Consider the following 20392-nt stretch of genomic DNA (forward strand, 5'->3'; position numbering starts at 1 on the left):
CAGAAGAACATGTTTCTCTGCAAGTGTAAAAGCTTGCAATTATTTGCTTTATCTCACAGGTAGAGACAAATTATTTGTATTAGCTTTTGTTCAGAAATCAAGATATTCCTCTTTTTTTTCTTAAGAAACTAATCTAATGGAATATTGTCAGTGAAGCAAATGCATTAAGTGTTATTTAAACAAACAGCCAAGTATTAAGAAGAGTATAAATAATATGTAAAACTATTCCTAACGGCACAGGAAATTAGGAATTTATGAATTGTTTCTGTTTCAATATCACCTATTTTTTCTAATGATATAAAAAATTATTTAGTGAAATTTCAAAATGTTATATTCAAAATGCTACTTCTTAAGAAGATATTCAAAAAGTTAAATTTAACAAGTTCGGAAAGATATTCAAAGCACCTAATTATTTTTGTCATGCTTGGCATAACATTACCCATTTTGCTTTTGTACTCCACACAGGAATACAAAAGCAAAAACGAGGCAAACAAGTCTTCTAAATTTCTAAAATTCTACTTGTCTTCACTATTTCTAGACTATGTGGAAAAACTTGGATAAGGAAAGGTCAGGAGGCAATCTGAAAACTTTCTTAAATAGGAGAAAGTGAGTGAGTGAGAGAAATTGTGCTAATTTCTAGATCACCATTTTGATAGTTGTCAAAAAGTTGAAAAATTGTTAAATAGACTGAGGCCCCTGGACTATATCTTCTTTTCTAAATGGGCGGAAGATGAGTGTCATTGTCTAATTCATAAAAATGTCACCTAAATCTACAAATACTATCTGGAGTGGAAGAATATTAAGAGCACTGCAGCCACTTTGTATAAAAGTGGCTGAAACACCAGCTGATCTGATGATTAAATACATCAATCGACCTGCTTCCTTGTATCAGTTTTTAGAAGAGCTATGTATACCACTGCGGCACTTTATTTCCCATCTATAAAAGGACAGCTTCCACTGCGCACTATAAGCTACCACTTTTGACTGCCACCAATGGCAATACCACAGAGTAGTTTGGCCCAGAGATGGTCTGCTATACATTTGTAAATGGCAGCTCGCTTCCTCCATTTTCTTATCACTGCACTGTAACCACATGGCTGGAGAAATGCCTTAGTGTTCTCAGTGGCAGTACCACATTTTGTCCTATAAATTCTACTGCTGCATATGATTATGTAGTTTAGCCTTCTGAAGCTAATTAATAATAGAAAATCATTCATTTATGAGGGCTGTGACTTTGTTGGCGTTGATGGCGCACTGCCTGTCTGACTACTGGCATCTACTGCTTCACTGCTATGCACAACTGAAAAGAAGCGTTCTGAGGAGAGAGAGAAAAAAAAAACACAGTAAGGACAATTATCTAAAGACAGAAATATATGAAAGAGTTTAAAATCTATTTTTTAAATTAGAACTGAATAAATTTCAGTATGCATTTCATCTTGTATATGATTCTATTTTTAATTTCTCATGCTATATTCCAAATAATATATTTATTAATTCTAGAATAGTATGCTTTGTAAAATTTACAACTCAGCAACGATCTTTATCAATTTAAACAAACATATAAGTATACCATAAACTGAGCATGCATGTATTCTTGTATTTTGTTAAATAGCTATTATTTTCTTTCCTGTTTGTCAATTTTATGTACTGAGAGTATTACCATAAGTTTGAAAATTTAATGTATTATATTTAAATTATTCTTATTTATATAAAGAGATTTATTTTTTCAAGAACATCTCAGAAAAAAATCAAAAAAAAAAAAGAGACTTAGATCCATTTTTGCCCTCTAATGATGATAATACGGAAGACCAATCCTACAAGGTTTGATTTCATTCTATATTAGTTTTTTTTTTTGGCACATGTGCAACTAAGGCTATGATGTTCCAAGTCCAATACTGAAATATATTAAAAACAGCAGTAATCTACAAATAGGTAGGTTACATTCTAGTAATATTCTGACTTCTTACTAGTGCACACAAGATGGTTTGAAGTCAGAAGAAGTGTGTACGTGGGAACTGCAGCTGTCTTCCCAAACATGAGATTCAAGCAATTCTCTCTTTGAATGCAGCATAATCACTGTAGAGATGCACACAACTGAGTTAGCCTTGAAGCACATACAAACTCACCACCACCAAAAATGTATTATATATAATGATCCTCTCACTTCAGTGTAGTCTGTGCAGGAACCATAAAGAGGAAGTTATTCTTGCTCATCTTCACACAGGACACAGTCATCTCTCATGCTCTTTTTCTGCTAAGGGCTGATCACAATCCTATGTATGAGCACTGTGACACTATTCTAACCATAAAAAAAATTCTTATAGAATATAAACATTGTATCTTTTTTTCTTAAATGCTTATCTTTTATGTTTTATAACTTTTAACCATCTTATACACTAAGTCAGGTTTTATCTGACAAAGACAATATGTACAAAATTTGAAAAAATATAAATCTATATACACATATAAATGCTTTTTAATAGTCATCTGATATACTTCTGTTTCCTTACACATTTTTATTTCAATTCACTTGTTTTTAATTCTTTACACAATTTTATATAGTAACCTATTTGTAGGTTACAATGTCAAAATGCTAGGGAGGAAGGGGTTACCTTCCTCCCTAGCAACATTGTCTACTGTGATGTCCAAATCTCTGAGTAGCCATTGGATACAAATACTGAATGGATGATTTGGTGATCTGGTGTGTGTTATGGGGATTTAATGGCACACAAGCTGCTGGGGCTATAGTGTGCCTATTCATAGGAAAATGATGGTGAATGTTGTATCAATTTTTTCAGCATGGCTGAAAAAATTGATAAATGTGGGGTGGTCTGGTAGGAATTTCAGTTTGAAAGCATCCTACAGAGACAACTGTTTCCAATTAAGTGATAACAATGGTGCATTTGCTTTCATTGAGGCTCTGGACAGGAGATGTTCAAAATGCTTCAGTGGCAATACAAATCTCCTGATGGTGGCTGGAATTCAGCTGTTGCAGTATGCTATGTAGTAGAAGCATATACCTGGGACCCATGATCTAATTCAGATCACACAAGTGCACCAATCAGTACCCCAAGAATTACAGGCGACTGCATGTAGGATATTCAAGCCTCTTGCGCATGTCATGCACAATTGATGGATACATTCTAGAAAGGTCACCTTTCTATCAAATACAAGCCCTAAAAAATCTAGTCTCAGATACTACAAGAACAGCATTTTTTCCAGTCTTTTTTTTTCAGGTTCAATGTGAAGATTATGCTTGTGACAAAAATGCACTATGCAAACTGTCTCTTGTGGTGACAATCTGAAACCATTATTCATTGTCCACATGTTCAGGCAATCAATGGCATGTTACAGTTGTCTCTCAATTACCCTCATGTTGTAGGATTGATAAAAAATACCAAAATTGTCAACTTAGAAGATACAGTTTACAGCTGGAGGAAGATGTTTTGTGATGAAATTCAATTTGATGGCAAAAAGGGTAACACTTAAAACTGATCCCTGGGGTACTCCCTCCTCTTGGCAGAAGGGATGAGAGAAGGTAGATCCTACAGGAACATGGAAGAAATGATGGGATAAAAAGATTTTAATTAAATGGTCCAAAGCAGACCTGTTCCTTTGGAAGCTGTGCTACACTCTGAAGGGTCATTTGCCTCCAAATACCATAAAGGTGGGCATTAACCATTCACTTTAGGATTTTGTACAGAAAGCTAGATCAGTCACTGCTTACATCAGGAATAAAGAATAATCAGTTGAGCTAGGATTATATACTAGACTGACCTTGGAATACATGCCACTGGCAGAATGAGTAATGAACTCATGATGTTGTTGTTGCTGGTACTGGATTTAATGACACAAGGGCTACTAAGGCCAAATTGTGTCTGTTCATCATTTGTTCACAAGATGTTAAATTATATGCTTCTTTTAGATATATTAAAAGTTCTTCAATATTTGCTTCCTTTCCTAAGAAATTAGATAAATCAGGTAATATATTCAATATGGAGAGTGACTGAAAAGTGTTTGACTGGATGGATGAATGTAAGGGACAATCAACCAGAAAATGACAGAACATAAGTTGCATCTGACAGGATGGGCACTGGGGTGAGTTTTCTCACAATAATAGGAAGAGATGAGTAAGATGAGTGTGTCCAATTCTTAGTCTTGCCAATACCACTTCTTCTCATCTGTTTTGTCAGAAGCCAGACAGCCACAGCTTTGGATCTTCTTTTATCTGATAAAGTTTATTGTTTATTTCCAGATCTGTGCCCATTTATCGTAGCATGCTTTGCGTATGACAGACTTATAGTCAGTGTAAGTAACTTGAGGATGTTGTGAGAGAGCGGGTTGAGAATGTTTAGCAGCAAAGTCAGCACTTTCATTTCCCGGAATGGCCAGGGATCCAGCAAAAACTGATTGGACACAGTGCAAAGTGAATAGTTGGGAATGAATCTGTTTCAATGTAGGACGAGAAGAGGAGAAATTCTTCCTTATGGCAGAGACAGCACTAAGAGAATCTGTATAAATTAGGGCAGATGAGATGGAAAGCTCAATAATCTTACTAAGTGCTAACTTAATGGCATATAATTCAGCTGTGAAGACGATGCAAGCAAGTGGTAGTGTGGTCGAACTTGTACATAAAGGAAAAACTGCCGCAGCACCTACCATGCTCTCAGTTTTGGTACCATTTGTATAAATTTTACAGGCATAGTTGTTCATAGTAGCATGAGCTGAATGTAACTGTCTGATATTGCAGGCAGGTATAATATTTTCCCCCCACTGGAGGAAGTGTATATCTTGAGAGACAGTTGTTATTATGTTTGTTTGTTTATTTGGTTTTTAGGAGCATTAGCAACTAAGGCCATATTTCTCCGGGAATATGCGGTGGTCATTCCCTGACCTTTCCGCATCCTCCGTATTTGGTGGTGATGGGCTCAAACCCTGGTCTAATCAAGAAGCGTGAGCAGCGGTGCGTAGCACTGCTGCTCCTTCCCACCTGGCTACGGAGGTGCCTTTGAGAGACAGACATATATGTCCAAGGAGCAACAGGTGTAGTTGTGTCTTGGAAAATTTTATTTAAATTGACATTCCAAGTCTGAACAAGCTCTTTGATCCTGAATGAGGCAGGTCTATTTTCATTTGGCTTGCTCTCATAGAAGGATTCCCAACGAGTATTATAAAGATACTCCCAACTTGGGTGCAATGGTAGACTCTGGATCTTAGCAGCGTAGTGGAGCAGTAGTGTTTTTCTACGCAGTTGTAATGGGGGATCATGTGCTTCAATATACAGACTTTGGATTGGAGAAGTCCTGAAAGCTCCCAGTGCAGTTCTCACGCCGTTCAATGGTATTCATACTTTGAGACTGACAGGAAATGGTAAGGTCATCTGCATATACATATAAGTTTGAACGGTTTTTGGGATATCTCGTCATGCTGCTAACTTGGATTGAAAACAGTGTTGGACTAAGTATTGATCCCTGTGGGACTCCCTCTTACTGAATGTGAGATGCAGAGAGTATGTTTTTATATTGGACCTGAAAAGAATGCAATTGCAGCAAATTATGAATTATTTCCGGCAAATGGCCCCTAAAGTCTCAGATGGTAAAGGTCCATAATAATACCATGACGCCATGTAAGATGAGTGTAGTATCAAATGCCTATTCAAGATCTAAATTGACCATGACTAGATGTTGTTTCATGACAAAGGCATTGCTAATATGAGATTTGGCTTTAATGAGCACACCTAGGGTTGATCTATTTTTTCGAAAGCCATACTGATGATCTGGAAGGAGATTCTCTGAGTCCAGGATGTAAGTGAGCCTAGAATGAACCATTCTTTCGAAAATTTTCCCATGCAGCTCATAAGAAATATTGGCCTGTAATTTTCAACACAGGAAGGATTTTTTTCCTGGTTTTGGTAAGGTGATAATGATCGAATGGCACCATGAAAAAGGATAGGCATTTTCAGAGAAGATCCAATTATAAAAAATTAATAGAGTTCTCAAGTCTTCTTCAAGTGAATGCTTCAGCATAACGTAATGAACTCCATCTGGACCTGCAGTGCTATTGGAAGATCTGTTTAATGATTCTCGAAGTTCTATGTAAGCGGTTGGTTATATAGGAATGAGCGGCACATGAAGAAGGTGATTTTATACTGTTCTGCACCTGCTTTGAAGTTCTGGAAGGTGGATGCATAGGTGGCAGAAGCTGAGATTTTTCCAAATGATTCTGCTAGTGCATTTGCAACTTTCTTCAGGAGTAGAAATGTCTTTCCCTTTCCAATGAAGTATTGGAGAGGGCAGCTGAACAAATTTGCCATTTAACACCTGTATTCTTTTCCAGATTACCCATGTATGTGTCTTTGGTGATGGTTGAGGCAAAAGCAATATATGAATCCCGTTTCGCTTTCCGCCTAACTTGTCTAGCTTTTGCTTTCAGTCTATTAAAAACAATTAGGTTACTAGTGGTGGGATACTTGCAGAAATTATCCCAGGCACGGTTTTTTCCCTGTTTGGCAATTAAACAATCTGTATTCCACCAGTGATTTCTGTGTTTTTGATATTGCGTGGATTTTGGAATGGAGGCCTTAGCTGCAGTCAGAATCTGATTGGTTATGTAAGTGTTTACAAGACAATATGTTGTCTTTGAACATAAAATCTGTCTAAGAGTATTTGGGCAGAATAGCCACCCCAATTTGCCTTTTTAAACTGCCAAGTGGATCTTTGATCGGGATTTGGAGTTATCCATGTTTGTAGTGAGCAAATAAATGGAAAGTGATCACTGTTAAAGGGATTGGTTAATACAGACCATGTCATGATTAGAAATATGGATGGTGAACAAATTGACAAGTCTACTATGGAAGCAGATCTGGTTGCTAAGTGGATGTAGGTGGGAGATCCAGAATTTAATAAATTAAGATCATTATTATTCATGAATTCCTCCATCAATTACTAAACTCTAGAAGGAAAGGGATGAATCAGATTGGTCCATTGGATATTGATAGTTCAACTGTTGATGATCCTGCTCAGGTGGCTACCAAACTAAATGAGTATTTTGCATCTACATTCACACATGAGGAGTTATTCAAGGAGGGGAATGCCAGAGATGAATTAAACTCTGGCAGTGAGCTAGATGATTTTGTAATAACTGAGAGGAAAGTGGAGGAGAAATTGTTGAAGATAAACATAAAAAAGGCAACTGAGGTGGATGGGATCTATCCAGTTATATTAAAGGAGGCAGCAAAGGAAGTAAGCAAACCCTTAGCCATAATTATGAGAGCTCCTTTGGATTCAGGGGAGGTACCCATAGACCTGAGATGTGCAAATGTGACCCCAATTCACAAAGGAGGATCGAAGGGCAACACAAGTAATTATAGACCTGTTAGTTTAACTTCTGTTCTAGGAAAATTAATGGAGGCACTGGTTAAAGAAGAACTGCAGGATCATCTAGACAAGACATATAGCTTGGACACAGCATGGGTTTGTTAAGGGGAAGTCTTGTCTGACCAATTTGATTGGATACTATGATGTGGTCACAAAGGAACTGGATGCAGGGAATAACTTTGATATTATATATTTGGATCTTAGAAAGACTTTTGATACTGTTGCGGCACCTCCATAGCCAAGTGGGCAGGAGCAGCAACAGTGCGTAGCACACACTTCTTGATTAGACCGGGGTTCGAGCTTGTGCCCACCAAATACAGAGGATGCGGAAAGGTCAGGGAATGCCCACTGCATATCCCCGTAGCAATATGGCCTTAGTTGCTAATGCTCCTAAAAAAAAAAAAAGAAAAAAAAAAAAAAGAAAAAAAAAAAAAAGATACTGTTGCACATGGAAGACTACTGAACAAATGGAGCAGTGTGGCATTAGAGGAAAATTGCTGCTATGGATAAAGGGATGGTTGAGTGGAAGAAGACAGGGTGGTAATGGGACACTGCTGATCGTCGACTAATGTTATTAGTGGAGTCCCTTAGGGTTCAGTGTTGGATCCATTGTTGTTTTCTGTATTTATAAATGATACTGATGATGGTATATCGAGCTTAATGTCCAAGTTTGCAGACGATACAAAGGTTGGCAGGGTTGTTAAGGACACTACTGACACTATGCTGCTGCAACAGGATCTAGAAAAGTTGAGCAGATGGGCTGAGAGGTGGTAAACTAATTTAACATTGACAAATGTAAAGTACTACATATGGGAAGCAGTAACCCCAGAGAAACGTATCAACTCTGTGGTATTACACTGACAGTGGTAGAGAACGAAAAGGACCTGGGGGTAATTGTGCAGGCAGATATGAAGTTTTCTGAGCAGTGAAGACGGTCTGCAAGAGTAGCTCATGGTGTCTTGTCAATGATATACAGGAATTTTTCTAGCAGGGATAAAGAGGTGATTATTCCCTTGTATAAGGCCACACTGTATACAGGTCTGGAGGCCTCATTTCAAGAAGGATGTAGAGCTGTTGGAAAGAGTACAGAGAAGGGCAACAAGATTAATGAATGGAACAAAGGGTTGCTCTTACGAAGAAAGGCTTAATTTTTGCAAATTAGTGTCTAGAGACTAGGCACCGGTGAGGTGATCTGATAGAGGTGTATAAAGCCTTGAATGGTTTGAGTATGCTCAATGCCGATGGGATTCTTCCTCTTGCTGAGAATAATCAACTGAAAGGGCATAAATTCAAATTGAGGAAAGACATATGTAGGATAGATATGCAGAAATTTGCCTTTAGCCAGTGGGTAGTTGGTTGGTGGAACAGACTTCCATACCTTGTTGTGGAAGTTGATAGCCTAAATTAAGGCTCAGCTGGACAGGTATTTCAAACGAATGGAGGGGCAAAATGGTAGTGGTGTTTTTTTTTTTTTTTTTTTTTTTTGGCTGATGCTGCATAAGCTTGCTTTCTTGCATCAAGATGCCTCTACTAATGCTAAAGCTCTGAATTTGTCTTAATAGAGATTTGTAATGTATTTCCGGAACTTGAACCAAGTGTCTGAGACAATCTTACTAGTTTATTTTCATTCAGCTTCCAGGAATAGTTAATTGCCCCTAGTGGTTCAGGAATAATGAACCAGTTTGGATTTGAACTGACTGCATATTTTTTCTGCATACATGAGTAGACAATCTCACCAAAGATGTACTAGAGATTTGGCTGAATCTGTGTATAAGGTGGGTGAAGTTCTAAAAGTTCCTAAAGCTATGTGGAGAGCACTGTGTTGGACTGTATCTAGGCTCTGTAATATGCACATTCAGTTCTATCTAGGCTGAAGATACATAGGCGATCCAAGAGCCAATCACAGTTTTTTATAACTGCAGCAATGCATTTTTATCGGCTGCCCAGGCCATTGAAGATACCTATTCAAAACTTAGCACAAAATGCTAAGTTTTAAATAGGTAACTAGTTTTAAGTTATATGCTCATGAAAGTTCAGAATAATCAACTATGATGGAAAGTGAGATGGAAAGTTCATCTGCATACATATAAGTTCATCTGCATACATATAAATTTCAGTGCAAGTGTATAACCTTTGTAATACTGTTCACCCAAAGTGCAAACAAGGTTGCACTTAATACTAAGCCCTGGGAAAATCCTTCCTCTAGCATAGATATTGCAGATAAATGCTCCTTATATCATACCTGAAATGTTCTGAGAGAAAGGAAGTTGCCCTCTTTATCCTAACTCAAATAAATCCATCAGGATTCTGAATCTCCATGCTATATTGAAAGGTTTCTCAAGATCTAGATTTACCACCACCATATGTTGTTTTCTAATAAATAAATTTCTTATATTTGTTTCAATTTTCACATGTAGGTCATGGGTCGATCAATTTTTTGAAATCCAAACTGGTGTGGTAATAGAGCATGCTCTTTTTTTTTTGCAACCTTGTAAGTCGTCTATGTACCATTTGTTTGAGGACTTTACCTAAACGGCTAGTCAATAAAGTGGGATGATAATTATATGTATAAGAAAGATGTTTTCCAGGTTTGGGAAATGCACAGACAATTGCATGATGTCATGTGAATGGATACAAATTATTTAGAAAAATTCTATTATACTGTATAAAGCTAGCAAAATATCCAAAGAATCAGAATGTTCATTGTATTGTATCATTGCATTATATCATGGTATAATAAATACCACCTGGACCTGCAATGCCTCTTAAGGCACACTTTCCCTTTTAAAAATGATAAATTATGATTAAAGCAGAGCAGTTGTGGAGTTCAACTTGCTTTATTCAGCTTGTGCTTTTAGTCTTTGAAAATTAGTACTATAACTGCTAATAGTTTTCTTAAATTTTTGCTTTTTTATTGACTCAAATTGGCATATTAATTTATTTTCTAGAGTTGCTTTATATTCTTAGTAACAATACTTTAGTTTAATTTGAACTTATATAGAGATTTTGTAGGTTATTACTTAGTAAGGGTATCTAATCCACGTGTTTGACAAGTTTTGTAGCTCCCGTGAACACTAAGTTTTTAATTATATTTAGCCAGTTTATTGCCTTATTGCTTTTAACTTATAGAAAAATTATTTTCTATAAGTAGCTTATAGACCTAGTCAAGCTCCATGGTTTATTTTGAAAGTAATTAATACCTCGTGTCCGTAGATTTAGCGTTCGTAACTTGCCGCCATTGTTATACAATACAACGTATACCTCGAACTAGATAGCGTAAGGTTTAATGGAAAACTAGATAGCGAGTACAGTAGTAAAAATTATTGACAATGAAATTTAATAATCTTATTAAATTTCATTGTCAATTAAATTGTACTTTTTTAACTAAATACATATAACGACCTAGTTTTTACAAACACAACATTATAAATTAATACATATAACTTGACAGGAGATATAACGTAACTCAGAGATAATATTTGATACTGAAATACATATTTATATAGTGTTATAACTGCATTGGGATACGAGTAGGGTTATATTTTGTATTGGAATTTTATTTGAAATTGAATAGAAATCATTACTCAGACCAGAGCAGCAAAGCAAAAGGCTCAAACTAATGACTCAGGTGAAAACTGAGGGGGGGGGGGGGCAGTTGTCCTCTGAATCACAGCCTTTTTGAAAAGGGGTAGATTTTTCTCCACAAACATCAAACTGCTTGTTTGATGTTTGTGGAGCTATCAGGAACGGAACATGATATGGCCAAGGGGAATGTCTTTGTGTGTGCACGATGTAAGGAGTGTGAGGAAATCAGGTGCCAGCTCAGCATTGCAATGGGCCTATATGAGAGCTTGAAGGACACAGTGGATGCCCTCTAAGGATTTAAATCGAGGGGCCCATCAAGCTCTCAGCTGCCCACATCAATGCCAGAGCTTGCACTTGAACATCATACAACACAGCGGCAACCACCAAGGCAGCATGCACTGGTCCCCAAGGAACTAATTGTTGTTGTCAGTGACTCTATTGTGAGGGAAACGGGGAACACGTAGTGCAAAAGGAATAGGTGGAACAGGACCAGGGTATGTCTTCCAGGGGCAAAGGTTGATGATGCTGTAGAGCAGATATCATCTTTTAAGAGCACAAATGCTGATATTTTTGTACATGTTGGCACTAATGATATTAAGAGTAGGAGACCGGCGGAATTACTTAACAAGTACAGGTCAATGTTGAAAAAAAGCCGTGAGTTAGGGTTGAATTTGAAAGTGTCTGCAATTCTACCCATATACGATAGGAGTGAGTATATGATGAGAGCCTTGTCGATCAATTCGGCCCTGGAGAGATTGTGCAAGGCTCAAGGGGGTAGATTTTTCTCAACCTGGTCTGTGCTTGTAAACAGGAGAGACTGCTTCTACAGGGATGAGATACACTTAAATACAAAGGGTGCAAGAGTATTTGCTGATGCTATCGAGGCAGAGTTAGGTGCATCGGAAAACTGCTAGCTTGGGGGGGATACACAGACTAATAGATTAACAGTAGCCGTTGGCAGAGGTGAAAGTGATCCTTGCACTGCTTCTATTGAAATGCAATTGAGCAGCAGCCTGGAAAGCAAGGCAATTGGGATTTACAGGACTGCTGGGAGTCATAGTGGAACAAGTAAATATATGGGCTGTGTTAAGGTAACTAAGAGTAGAAGCAGGTCCCTGTATACTTGCAAGTACACCAATGCTAGGAGTATAGTTAATAAATTTGATGAGCTTGAAGTGCTAGTCAAGACATCAAAGGCAGATATTGTTGGGATATCAGAGACGTGGTGTCACACAGACATAAGCAGTGCAGAATTGGAATTTGGGGAGTACGACGTGTACAGAAAGTATAGATAGGAGAGGAAGGGAGGAGGGGTTATGCTGTTATTTAAGAAAATCTAAGGAAAGTGGATCCAATTGTTGTTGGTGAACAATGCAATGTTGAGTCTGTTTAGTTTGACATAAGCACTGGGAAAATGAGAGGAGGTGTGTGTTATAGGCCTAATAAATCTGAGGAGTATAATGAGCAATTATGCAGAGAAATAGAGTGGGCCCGTAAATCAGTGTCATATAGTGGGGGATTTTAATTTCCCAGAAACTGACTGGAATTTGTGGGTAGGTCACTCACACACTAGCAAGGCTTTTGTGGATTTATTGGATGATTGTTTTCTACAGTAGCATGTTTGGGAGGCAACTAGAGAGAGTAATACTTTTGAACTGATTTCCAGTAGTGATTCTTCATGTATTAAAAATCTGCAGATAAAGGAACCACTAGGTGGCAGTGATCGCAGTGTGCCGAAGTGGGATTTACTCAAAGAAGTAACTACCATCAGGGGTAAAGGGAAGGGTTTTTGCTTTCGTAAAGGTGACTATGGTGGTGTGAGACAGTATTTAAATTCTATATGGTGGGACCAACTGATGATGTTACCAACAGAAAATTCAAAACGGGAAGCATTCAAAGAATTAATCTTGGAAGCTACTAGGCTTTTCATACCAATTAAGAAATATTGTTTAAGATTTAGGCATAAATGGATGTCAGATGAACTAATTAGACATGTGGCAGAGAAAAAAAATGCATGGGATACATACAAATTAACAGGTGACACAGAAGCCTTTGATAGATATAAACTGGTCTGTAACCAAGTTACAAAGGAGGTAGGCAGGCAAAGGCAGATTACGAAAAATTTTTGGCAAATGATGCAAAGGAAAACAGCAAAGAGTTCTTTACTTATGTAAACTCTAGAAAGAAGGGAATGAATCAGATTGGTCCACTTGATATCGATGGTTCAACTGCTGATGATCATGCTCAGGTAGCTAACAAACAATGAATATTTTGCATCTACATTCACACATGAGTTATTCAGGGAGAGGAATGCCAGAGGTGTATTAAACTCTGGCAGTAAGCTAGATAATCTTCTAATAACTAAGAGTAAAGTGGAGGAAAAATTGTTGAAGATAAACATAAGGAAGGCACCTGGGGTGGATGGGATCTATCCATTTATATTAAAGGAGGCAGCAAAGGAAGTAAGCAAAATCTTAGCCATAATTATGAGAGCTTCCTTGGACTCAGGGGAGATACCCATGGACTGGAGAGGTGCAAATGTGATCCCAATCCACAAAGGAGGATCAAAGGGAGACACAGGTAATTACAGACGTGTTAGTTTAACTTCTGTTCCAGGGAAATTAATGGAGGCACTGGTTAAAGAAGCATTGCAGGATCATCTAGACAAGACTTCAGTTATAACTTGGACACAGCATGGGTTTGTTAAGGGGAAGTCTTGTCTGACCAATTTGATTGGATACTCTGATGTAGTCACAAAGGAACTGGATGCAAAGAATAATTTTGATATCATATATTTGGATCTTAGAAAGGCTTTTGATACTGTTGCACATTGCTGCACAAATTGTAGCAGTGTGGCATGAGGCAAATTGCTGCTATGGATAAAGGGATGGTTGAGTGGGAGAAGACAGAGTGGTAATCAATGGACACTGCTCTTCATGGACTAATGTTATTAGTGAAGTCCCCCAGGGTTCATTGTTGGTCTATTGTTGTTTTCTGTATTCATTAATGATACTGATGATGGTATATTAGGCTTAATGTCCAAGTTCTAGAAAAGTTGAGCAGATGGGCTGAGAGGTGGCAATTGAAGTTTAACATTGACAAATGTAAAGTACTGCATATGGGAAGCAGTAACCCCAGAGTAATGTATCAATTGTGTGGTTCTACACTGACAGTCTGTGATCACAATGTGATGATGGTCTCTCCTCCAATGAAGCTTTTCTCTCCTGACCATTCTCAACCTTGTTTGTTTGGCATTAAAAGAATCGAAAATGGGATGATCTGTGAGACTTCTTTCCTTGTTTTCCTTTGTTGGATTACTGTTTCAAATCATCTGATTTTGATGTTCTCTCAGATTGTGTCAGTGAAATTATTCTAGTCAGGATGACATCCTTTTTTCTACGCTCCACCTTAATATTTTGTCCTTTATCAAAACCTTGGTAAACCTTGGTTTCCCAATAAATGTGCTAAGGCTGTTCAAAATAAGAATATTGCATATCGCAACTGGATTGCATCCAAAATTCCAAGTTCATTTTCTGCCTACACCAAAGCTCACAAAAATTGTAGAGCAGTTATTAATCAATCCAAACTAAATTTCAGACAGGCAAAACGTAGAAAACTTGCTTTTTGTTGATATGGTAGTCGAGTGTTCTGTTATCTTGCCAAAGCTTTTGGCTGAAACTTTTGCCTATTTCTATTCCCGCCTCTGTCAAAACCAGGTGGTTCTATTGCCACTTCATCCAGATATAACGCTGACCTGCTAGCATTCCACTTTTCTTTTAACTCATGTAATGATGATCTTGGTAAACTATCTCTTACTATTCCCAGCACACTCCATTCAATGCCTCCTGTGGTCTTCTGTCAAAAGGATGTCAGAAGGATTTTGAACAATTGATGCTAAGAAATCTCCAGGTCCTGATGGTTTCTTCACCTGTTCTTAAAACATGTGCCTCTCAGTTTAGTCCTGTTCTATGTTGCCTTTTTTCACTTTCTTATTCCAAAGGTGTTTTCCCTTCTGCTTGGATATTTGATCATATCCAGCCAGTTCCTAAAAAAGGGTGACTCTTTCATCCAATTATCGTCCCATTGCACTTACTTCTATTCTTTCACAAGTAATGGAACAATCAATTAACCGTCAATTCTTAAACTATCTGCAAACCTTCCATCTGATCAATGATCACTAGTATGGATTCCGTCAATGTCGATCCACTGGTGATATACTGGCTTATGTTACCCATCTATGGACAAATTCAATGAAAAAGTTTGGTGAAACTGAAGCAGTTGCTATTGACATTTCAAAGGCTTTTGACCATGTTTAGCATAAAGGTCTTCTAAATAATTTTCCATCTTATGGTTTGCCAACTGTTTTTTGTAATTGAGTATCCAGTTTTCTTTCTGACCGCTCACTTCAGGTGATGATTGTTGAGGGTTTTTGGCAAGGGCTTCCTGGGCCATATTATGCCTGTTCATAATTTAATCATGACTGAATCTTTTATATTATGGTTATCAGAGATGATTATATAAATTTATTAATTTCAAGTATTGAAAGAGTGCTTAAAAATTTGCATTAATACCAAGAATGTGTAATAAAGTTAAAGGTTCTTGTAAGTTGGATAGAGTGCAAAAACTGGATTTCTAGATACTTGAGTATTGAGGGCATCCTATGAGGATATGTTTGATTTTTAGTTGAGATTGACAGAAGGAACACTCCTCAGTGTTCCTTCTGTCAATCTCAAGGAGGGTTCTCTCCCATAAGCAAGAACAGATGAGTTGTATAGGAATGACTGATTTGGAGTCTTGCAAAATCACTTCTTTTCACCTGCTTCTCTTGAAACTAGAGGTCCACAGCTGAGGTTCTTATTTAATTTGTCTGAACTGTGGCAAACTCAAATTATTGATTTGAGTTTGCCACAGTTCAGACCACTAATTCCTACATGCAGTTTTAACAATGGATTTATAATCAGTGTATGACACTTTCGAATGACAGAATGATCCACTCTTGGGATGTTTAGTAGCACGATCTACATATTCATTATCTGGGATACCAATATGACCAGGGATCCAACAGAAGGTGACCATCTGGTTGGATGTTTGATATTGATTTCAGAATGGGATGGTGGGGAGAAGTAGTAGACTGAATGGTGGTGACTGCACTTAAGGAATCTGTGTATATCAGAGCTTGCTTGAAATTCTTGTCACTTATATTATCTAGGACTAGTTTTATTGCATAAAATTCTGTGGTATAGATACTGTATTCAGGAGGAAGAGGCACAGCCATTAAGAAGGTAGAAGAAATTGCTACAGTACCTACAGCTTCATCTGTTTTGGAGCCATCAGTATAAATATACAGTTTCTCTGAGTTTTCTAAGGTGTGGGCTTCATGTAGCTGCTGAAAGTTGTTGTTTGGCAAGGAGCCTTTTCCCCACCTCAGAAAGAAATGATCACAAAGAGATGAGAATTGAATCCAGGGAAGTTCAGGAGTAGCAACATCTTCAAGGATATGCTGGAAATTAATGTTCCAACTGAGTACGAACTCTTGCAATCGAAGACTCACAGGGCGGTTTTCATTAGATTTATTGTGGTATAGCATTATACAGGCACTCCCCAGCTTATGTAATACTTGGCTTACGGAAATTCGACTTTAAGTTTTTGCCGGCTGGTGAAAACTTAAAAAAATTGTGGAAACGTATTTTGCTTCCAGTAGGAATAAATGGGGGTATCATGAAAATATCATAACGTGAACCCAATAACACATTGTTTTTTTTTTTTTTTTTTTTTTTGATAATTCGTTCAAAGACCTCGGAAGTTGAAATTTTCGCTATACACTGTATAAATAAGCTATTTATCTCTCTAAAAGGCCATTTTTATAATGGAAATTGTACTACACTTCCATCATTATCATATGTTCTGTTATAAGAATCAATTTTGAAGGCCTTTGTGATATTTTTCTAAAAAACATTTCTGGAGGTCACTACCACAAAACAATAAAAAAAATTTGCACCAAGTGCAAATTGTTTTTGGGTTTATTGGGCTTTTCTGTTAGCACAATCCATTATAAATGGGTAGTAAACTCGATCTTATTGCATTTGCAATAATACCAATAACTGGAATTCAGTGGGTTTTTACGTTACGGCAGTGGTTTTCAACTGGGGTGCTGCAACAACATTCCAGGGTTGCCACATAATTTGGGTTTAAGTTACTTAAACTTACATTTTTTATGTTTATTTCATTATAAAAAGGTGTACAGTATCTTTTTAATTTTGTGGTGATCTATAACTGATGTTTACTTAGTACCACTGTATAAAGAATAAAATTATATACTGTATATATATAATTTGTATTATGAAATGTAATTTCATAATTATATTATTGTATAAATATCATATAACATATATATATATATTTTTATATATATATATACACAGAGAGAGAGAGAGAGAGAGAGAGAGAGAGAGAGAGAGAGAGAGAGAGAGAGAGAGAGAGAGAGAGAGAGAGAGAATCGGATCTAACAAGCAGAAAATTGGTGCCGCAAAATAAAATAAATTACTTAGGGGTGCCGTTATTAAAAAAAGTTTGAAAACCACTGCGTTACGGTATTATGGTGAAACGAGTTCCCCTTCGCCAAAATCTTTATTCATAAAAAACATAAATAAATTTTCAGAATCTTCTCTTCATTCCAATTTACTTATTACAATGGTGAAGGGAAAGGAACCAACGGAAAGTGCAAGTGCTGGGAAACAAAACAAAATTGAATTAGAAACGAAGATCATTAATTAAGAAGTATGAAGCACAACAAAGTTTGTCATCTATTGCACGGAATTAGGTTTCGCTACTTCAACAGTGAATACCATTTTAAGGGACAGTGCCCGTATAAAAGAACATGTTAAAGGATCAATGCATTTAATTTCAACAGTGATCACAAAACTGCATTCAGGTGCTATATCAAAGATGGAAAAGCTATTAATAATATGGAGGGAAAATGACATTCAGAAGCAAGTGCCCCTGAGTCCAATGGCCATTCAACCAAAAGCAAGAAATATTTATGAAGATATTAAAGATAAGTACGGCAAACCCCAAGCCAAGTTCGTGTCAAGCAATAGATGGTTTAATAGGTTCACACATTGCGCTGGTTTCCAAAACATGAAAGTATGCGGTGAAGTTGCCAGTTCTAATTTTGCAGTTGCAGAAAAATTTTGTGATGTGTTAGAAAAAACCCCTTCTAAATTTCCACAGCCCTCAACTTCCGCAGTTGTGTGCTTATCACCTGGAGAGTTAATTCTGGCAATGATGCTCGAAAGGTAAAACTTGCTGACATTATGCCTGTCTCCTCTCTCTTTTTTAATATTATAATTTTGAAATTTTTGTAATTTTGTACACTTTCGTAATTTTTCCTGCGCACAAGATAAAAAAAAAATTGAATAAATAATTCTATTTACACGTTCGTCGAACATTTCTTTTTTGCTTCAATCAAATTCAGCGCACATAGCTGCGAATGCTGCATAATCATTTTGGAAAATTCCGACTTATGTAAAATGTTATAATTCGACTTACATAGAGTTCCGTGGAAAGCAACCATTACATAAGTCGGGGAGTGGCTGTATATTGAGGATCAAACAGGTTTTCCCAGTTGGGATGAGACGATATACTTTTAATTTTTGTAGCATAGTTACACAGTAAGGATTTTCACCTGAGGTGCAGTGGGGGTTCATTTGCTTCAATATACAGGCTGTGGACCAGGGATGTTCTGAGGGCTCCCTTGGCTATCCTTAGAGCACTATGCTGAATTGTATTTAGATGTAATAACTGTTCCTTGTGGAGTCATAGACAGATGAAACATAATCTAAGTGGGAACGAATTAAAGTTTTATAGAGATGTGAGTGGGAGTGTCTATCAGCACCTCAGGTCTTAGTGGAGACAGCTATTAAAATGTTCAATTTTTATAAACAGGCTCCCCATAGGTAGGCTGTATGAGTAGCAAAACTAAGTTTATTATCTAGATATAAACCCAATAAATGAAAATTGTTGGTAAGAGGAATCAGATTGTTTTTAAAAATATTTCAGGATTTGGATGTTATTTCTGTTTTTCACAGAAATGAATTGCAGTGGATTTATTTTCTGCCTAGGGAAAAATTGAAGTTGCCTTTCAATGGTATTCATAGTTTGTGAGTGAAAAAAGATAGTGAGGTCATTAGCAAACATTTATTATTCAACTGTATATGGTATGTCATGTGTTATATTTGTAATTCTTATTGTAAAGAATGTTGCCCAGTGATGGAACCCTGTGGTACACTCTCCTCTTGTTCAAATGATTTGGGTAAACTGTTCATATATGTGACCTGAAACATTCTGTGGTGTAGGAAGTTTTGTATAAACTGGGGTAACTGGCCCTCAAACCAAAAGAATGAAGGTCCTGAAGGATACTATATTGACAAGTGGCATCGAAGACTTTCTAAATATCGAGATTAACCATGACCAGATGTTGTTTCCTTATGAAAGCATTGCAGATGTTTGCTTCTGCTTTGTTCATCACATTTAAGGTTGAGTGATTCTTCTGAAATCCATACTGATTTCTGTTTAGCAGATTGTTAGTTTCCCGAAACCATGTCAACTCCTTGTGAACTATGTTCTCTAAGACTGCTTAAACAGCCAGTTAGTGAAAATCAGCCTGTAATTATGCAGGATGGAATGATCCTTCCCTGGCTTCAGAAATGCTAGGGCAATTGAGTTATGCCAGGAGTGTGTGTAATTATTTTCTAAAAATATTTGATTGTAGAATTTCAATAGGGAGCTTATTTGCTTTGTTATTTAATTTTTTTAACATTATATAGTGTAATCCATCAGGACTAGAAGTTTTACTGAAAGATCTAAAAGTTTTGTTAATGTGAATGGCTGACTGTAAGTGTGTGATACCATAGTAGAGAAGTTTATTTTATGTTGTTCTGCAGATGCCTTAATTTGTTGAGAGGTTTGGCTGTAAGTGGATACTGCTGATATACTGGCAGATGATTCGGTTAACGCATCTGCTATTTCTGCTGGTGCAGCAACTCCTGCCTATCCAGTTTAGGATTGAAGCTGGGGACTACACGTATTTATCATTAAGGGCTCGGATTTTCTTTCAGATGAGTCTGTTGTCCATGTCAATAGTTGAAGTAAAACTTATCCAAGCATCTTTCTTTGCTTTTTTTTTCTTATTTGGCAGAACTTGGCTTTGGGTCTTTTAAAGTTAATTAGATTACCAGTTGCAGGGAATTTGTGAAGCAAATTCCAAGCTCTAATTTTTGTTTATTTAGCATACATGCATGCATGCATTCCTGATTCCGCCAGTAACTGCTGTGTTTGCATTTCCCAGGCAAAGATTTAGGTATTGCAGAAGTAGCAGCTTGTAATATCTGGCTGGTTATATGATCGGTGACATTATCATGATATAGTGCTGA

The 20392-nt window shown here is 37.0% G+C and overlaps 1 protein-coding gene across 12 annotated transcripts in view; it reads right to left on the reverse strand.

Moving 5' to 3' along the window:
* Positions 1-345: 345 nt before the first annotated feature.
* Positions 346-20392, reverse strand: part of LOC150078475 (nuclear factor 1 X-type-like) — a 798656-nt gene continuing 778609 nt past the window's right edge. For 5 of the 12 annotated variants that reach the window (XM_090384794.1, XM_090384791.1, XM_090384795.1 and 2 more), the window contains one exon: positions 349-1315. In XM_090384794.1, the coding sequence (XP_090240920.1) occupies positions 1218-1315 (98 nt within the window). In that variant the 3' untranslated portion in view covers positions 349-1217. Of the gene's footprint in view, positions 1316-20392 lie in introns of all 12 variants that reach the window. The other 7 variants (XM_090384789.1, XM_090384790.1, XM_090384788.1 and 4 more) reach the window with 3 other exon arrangements.

The sequence above is a fragment of the Mastigoproctus giganteus genome, chromosome 11 (genome assembly GCF_048544385.1).
Source record: "Mastigoproctus giganteus isolate SK-2022 chromosome 11, ASM4854438v1, whole genome shotgun sequence".
NCBI classification, from domain to species: Eukaryota; Metazoa; Arthropoda; class Arachnida; order Uropygi; family Thelyphonidae; genus Mastigoproctus; species Mastigoproctus giganteus.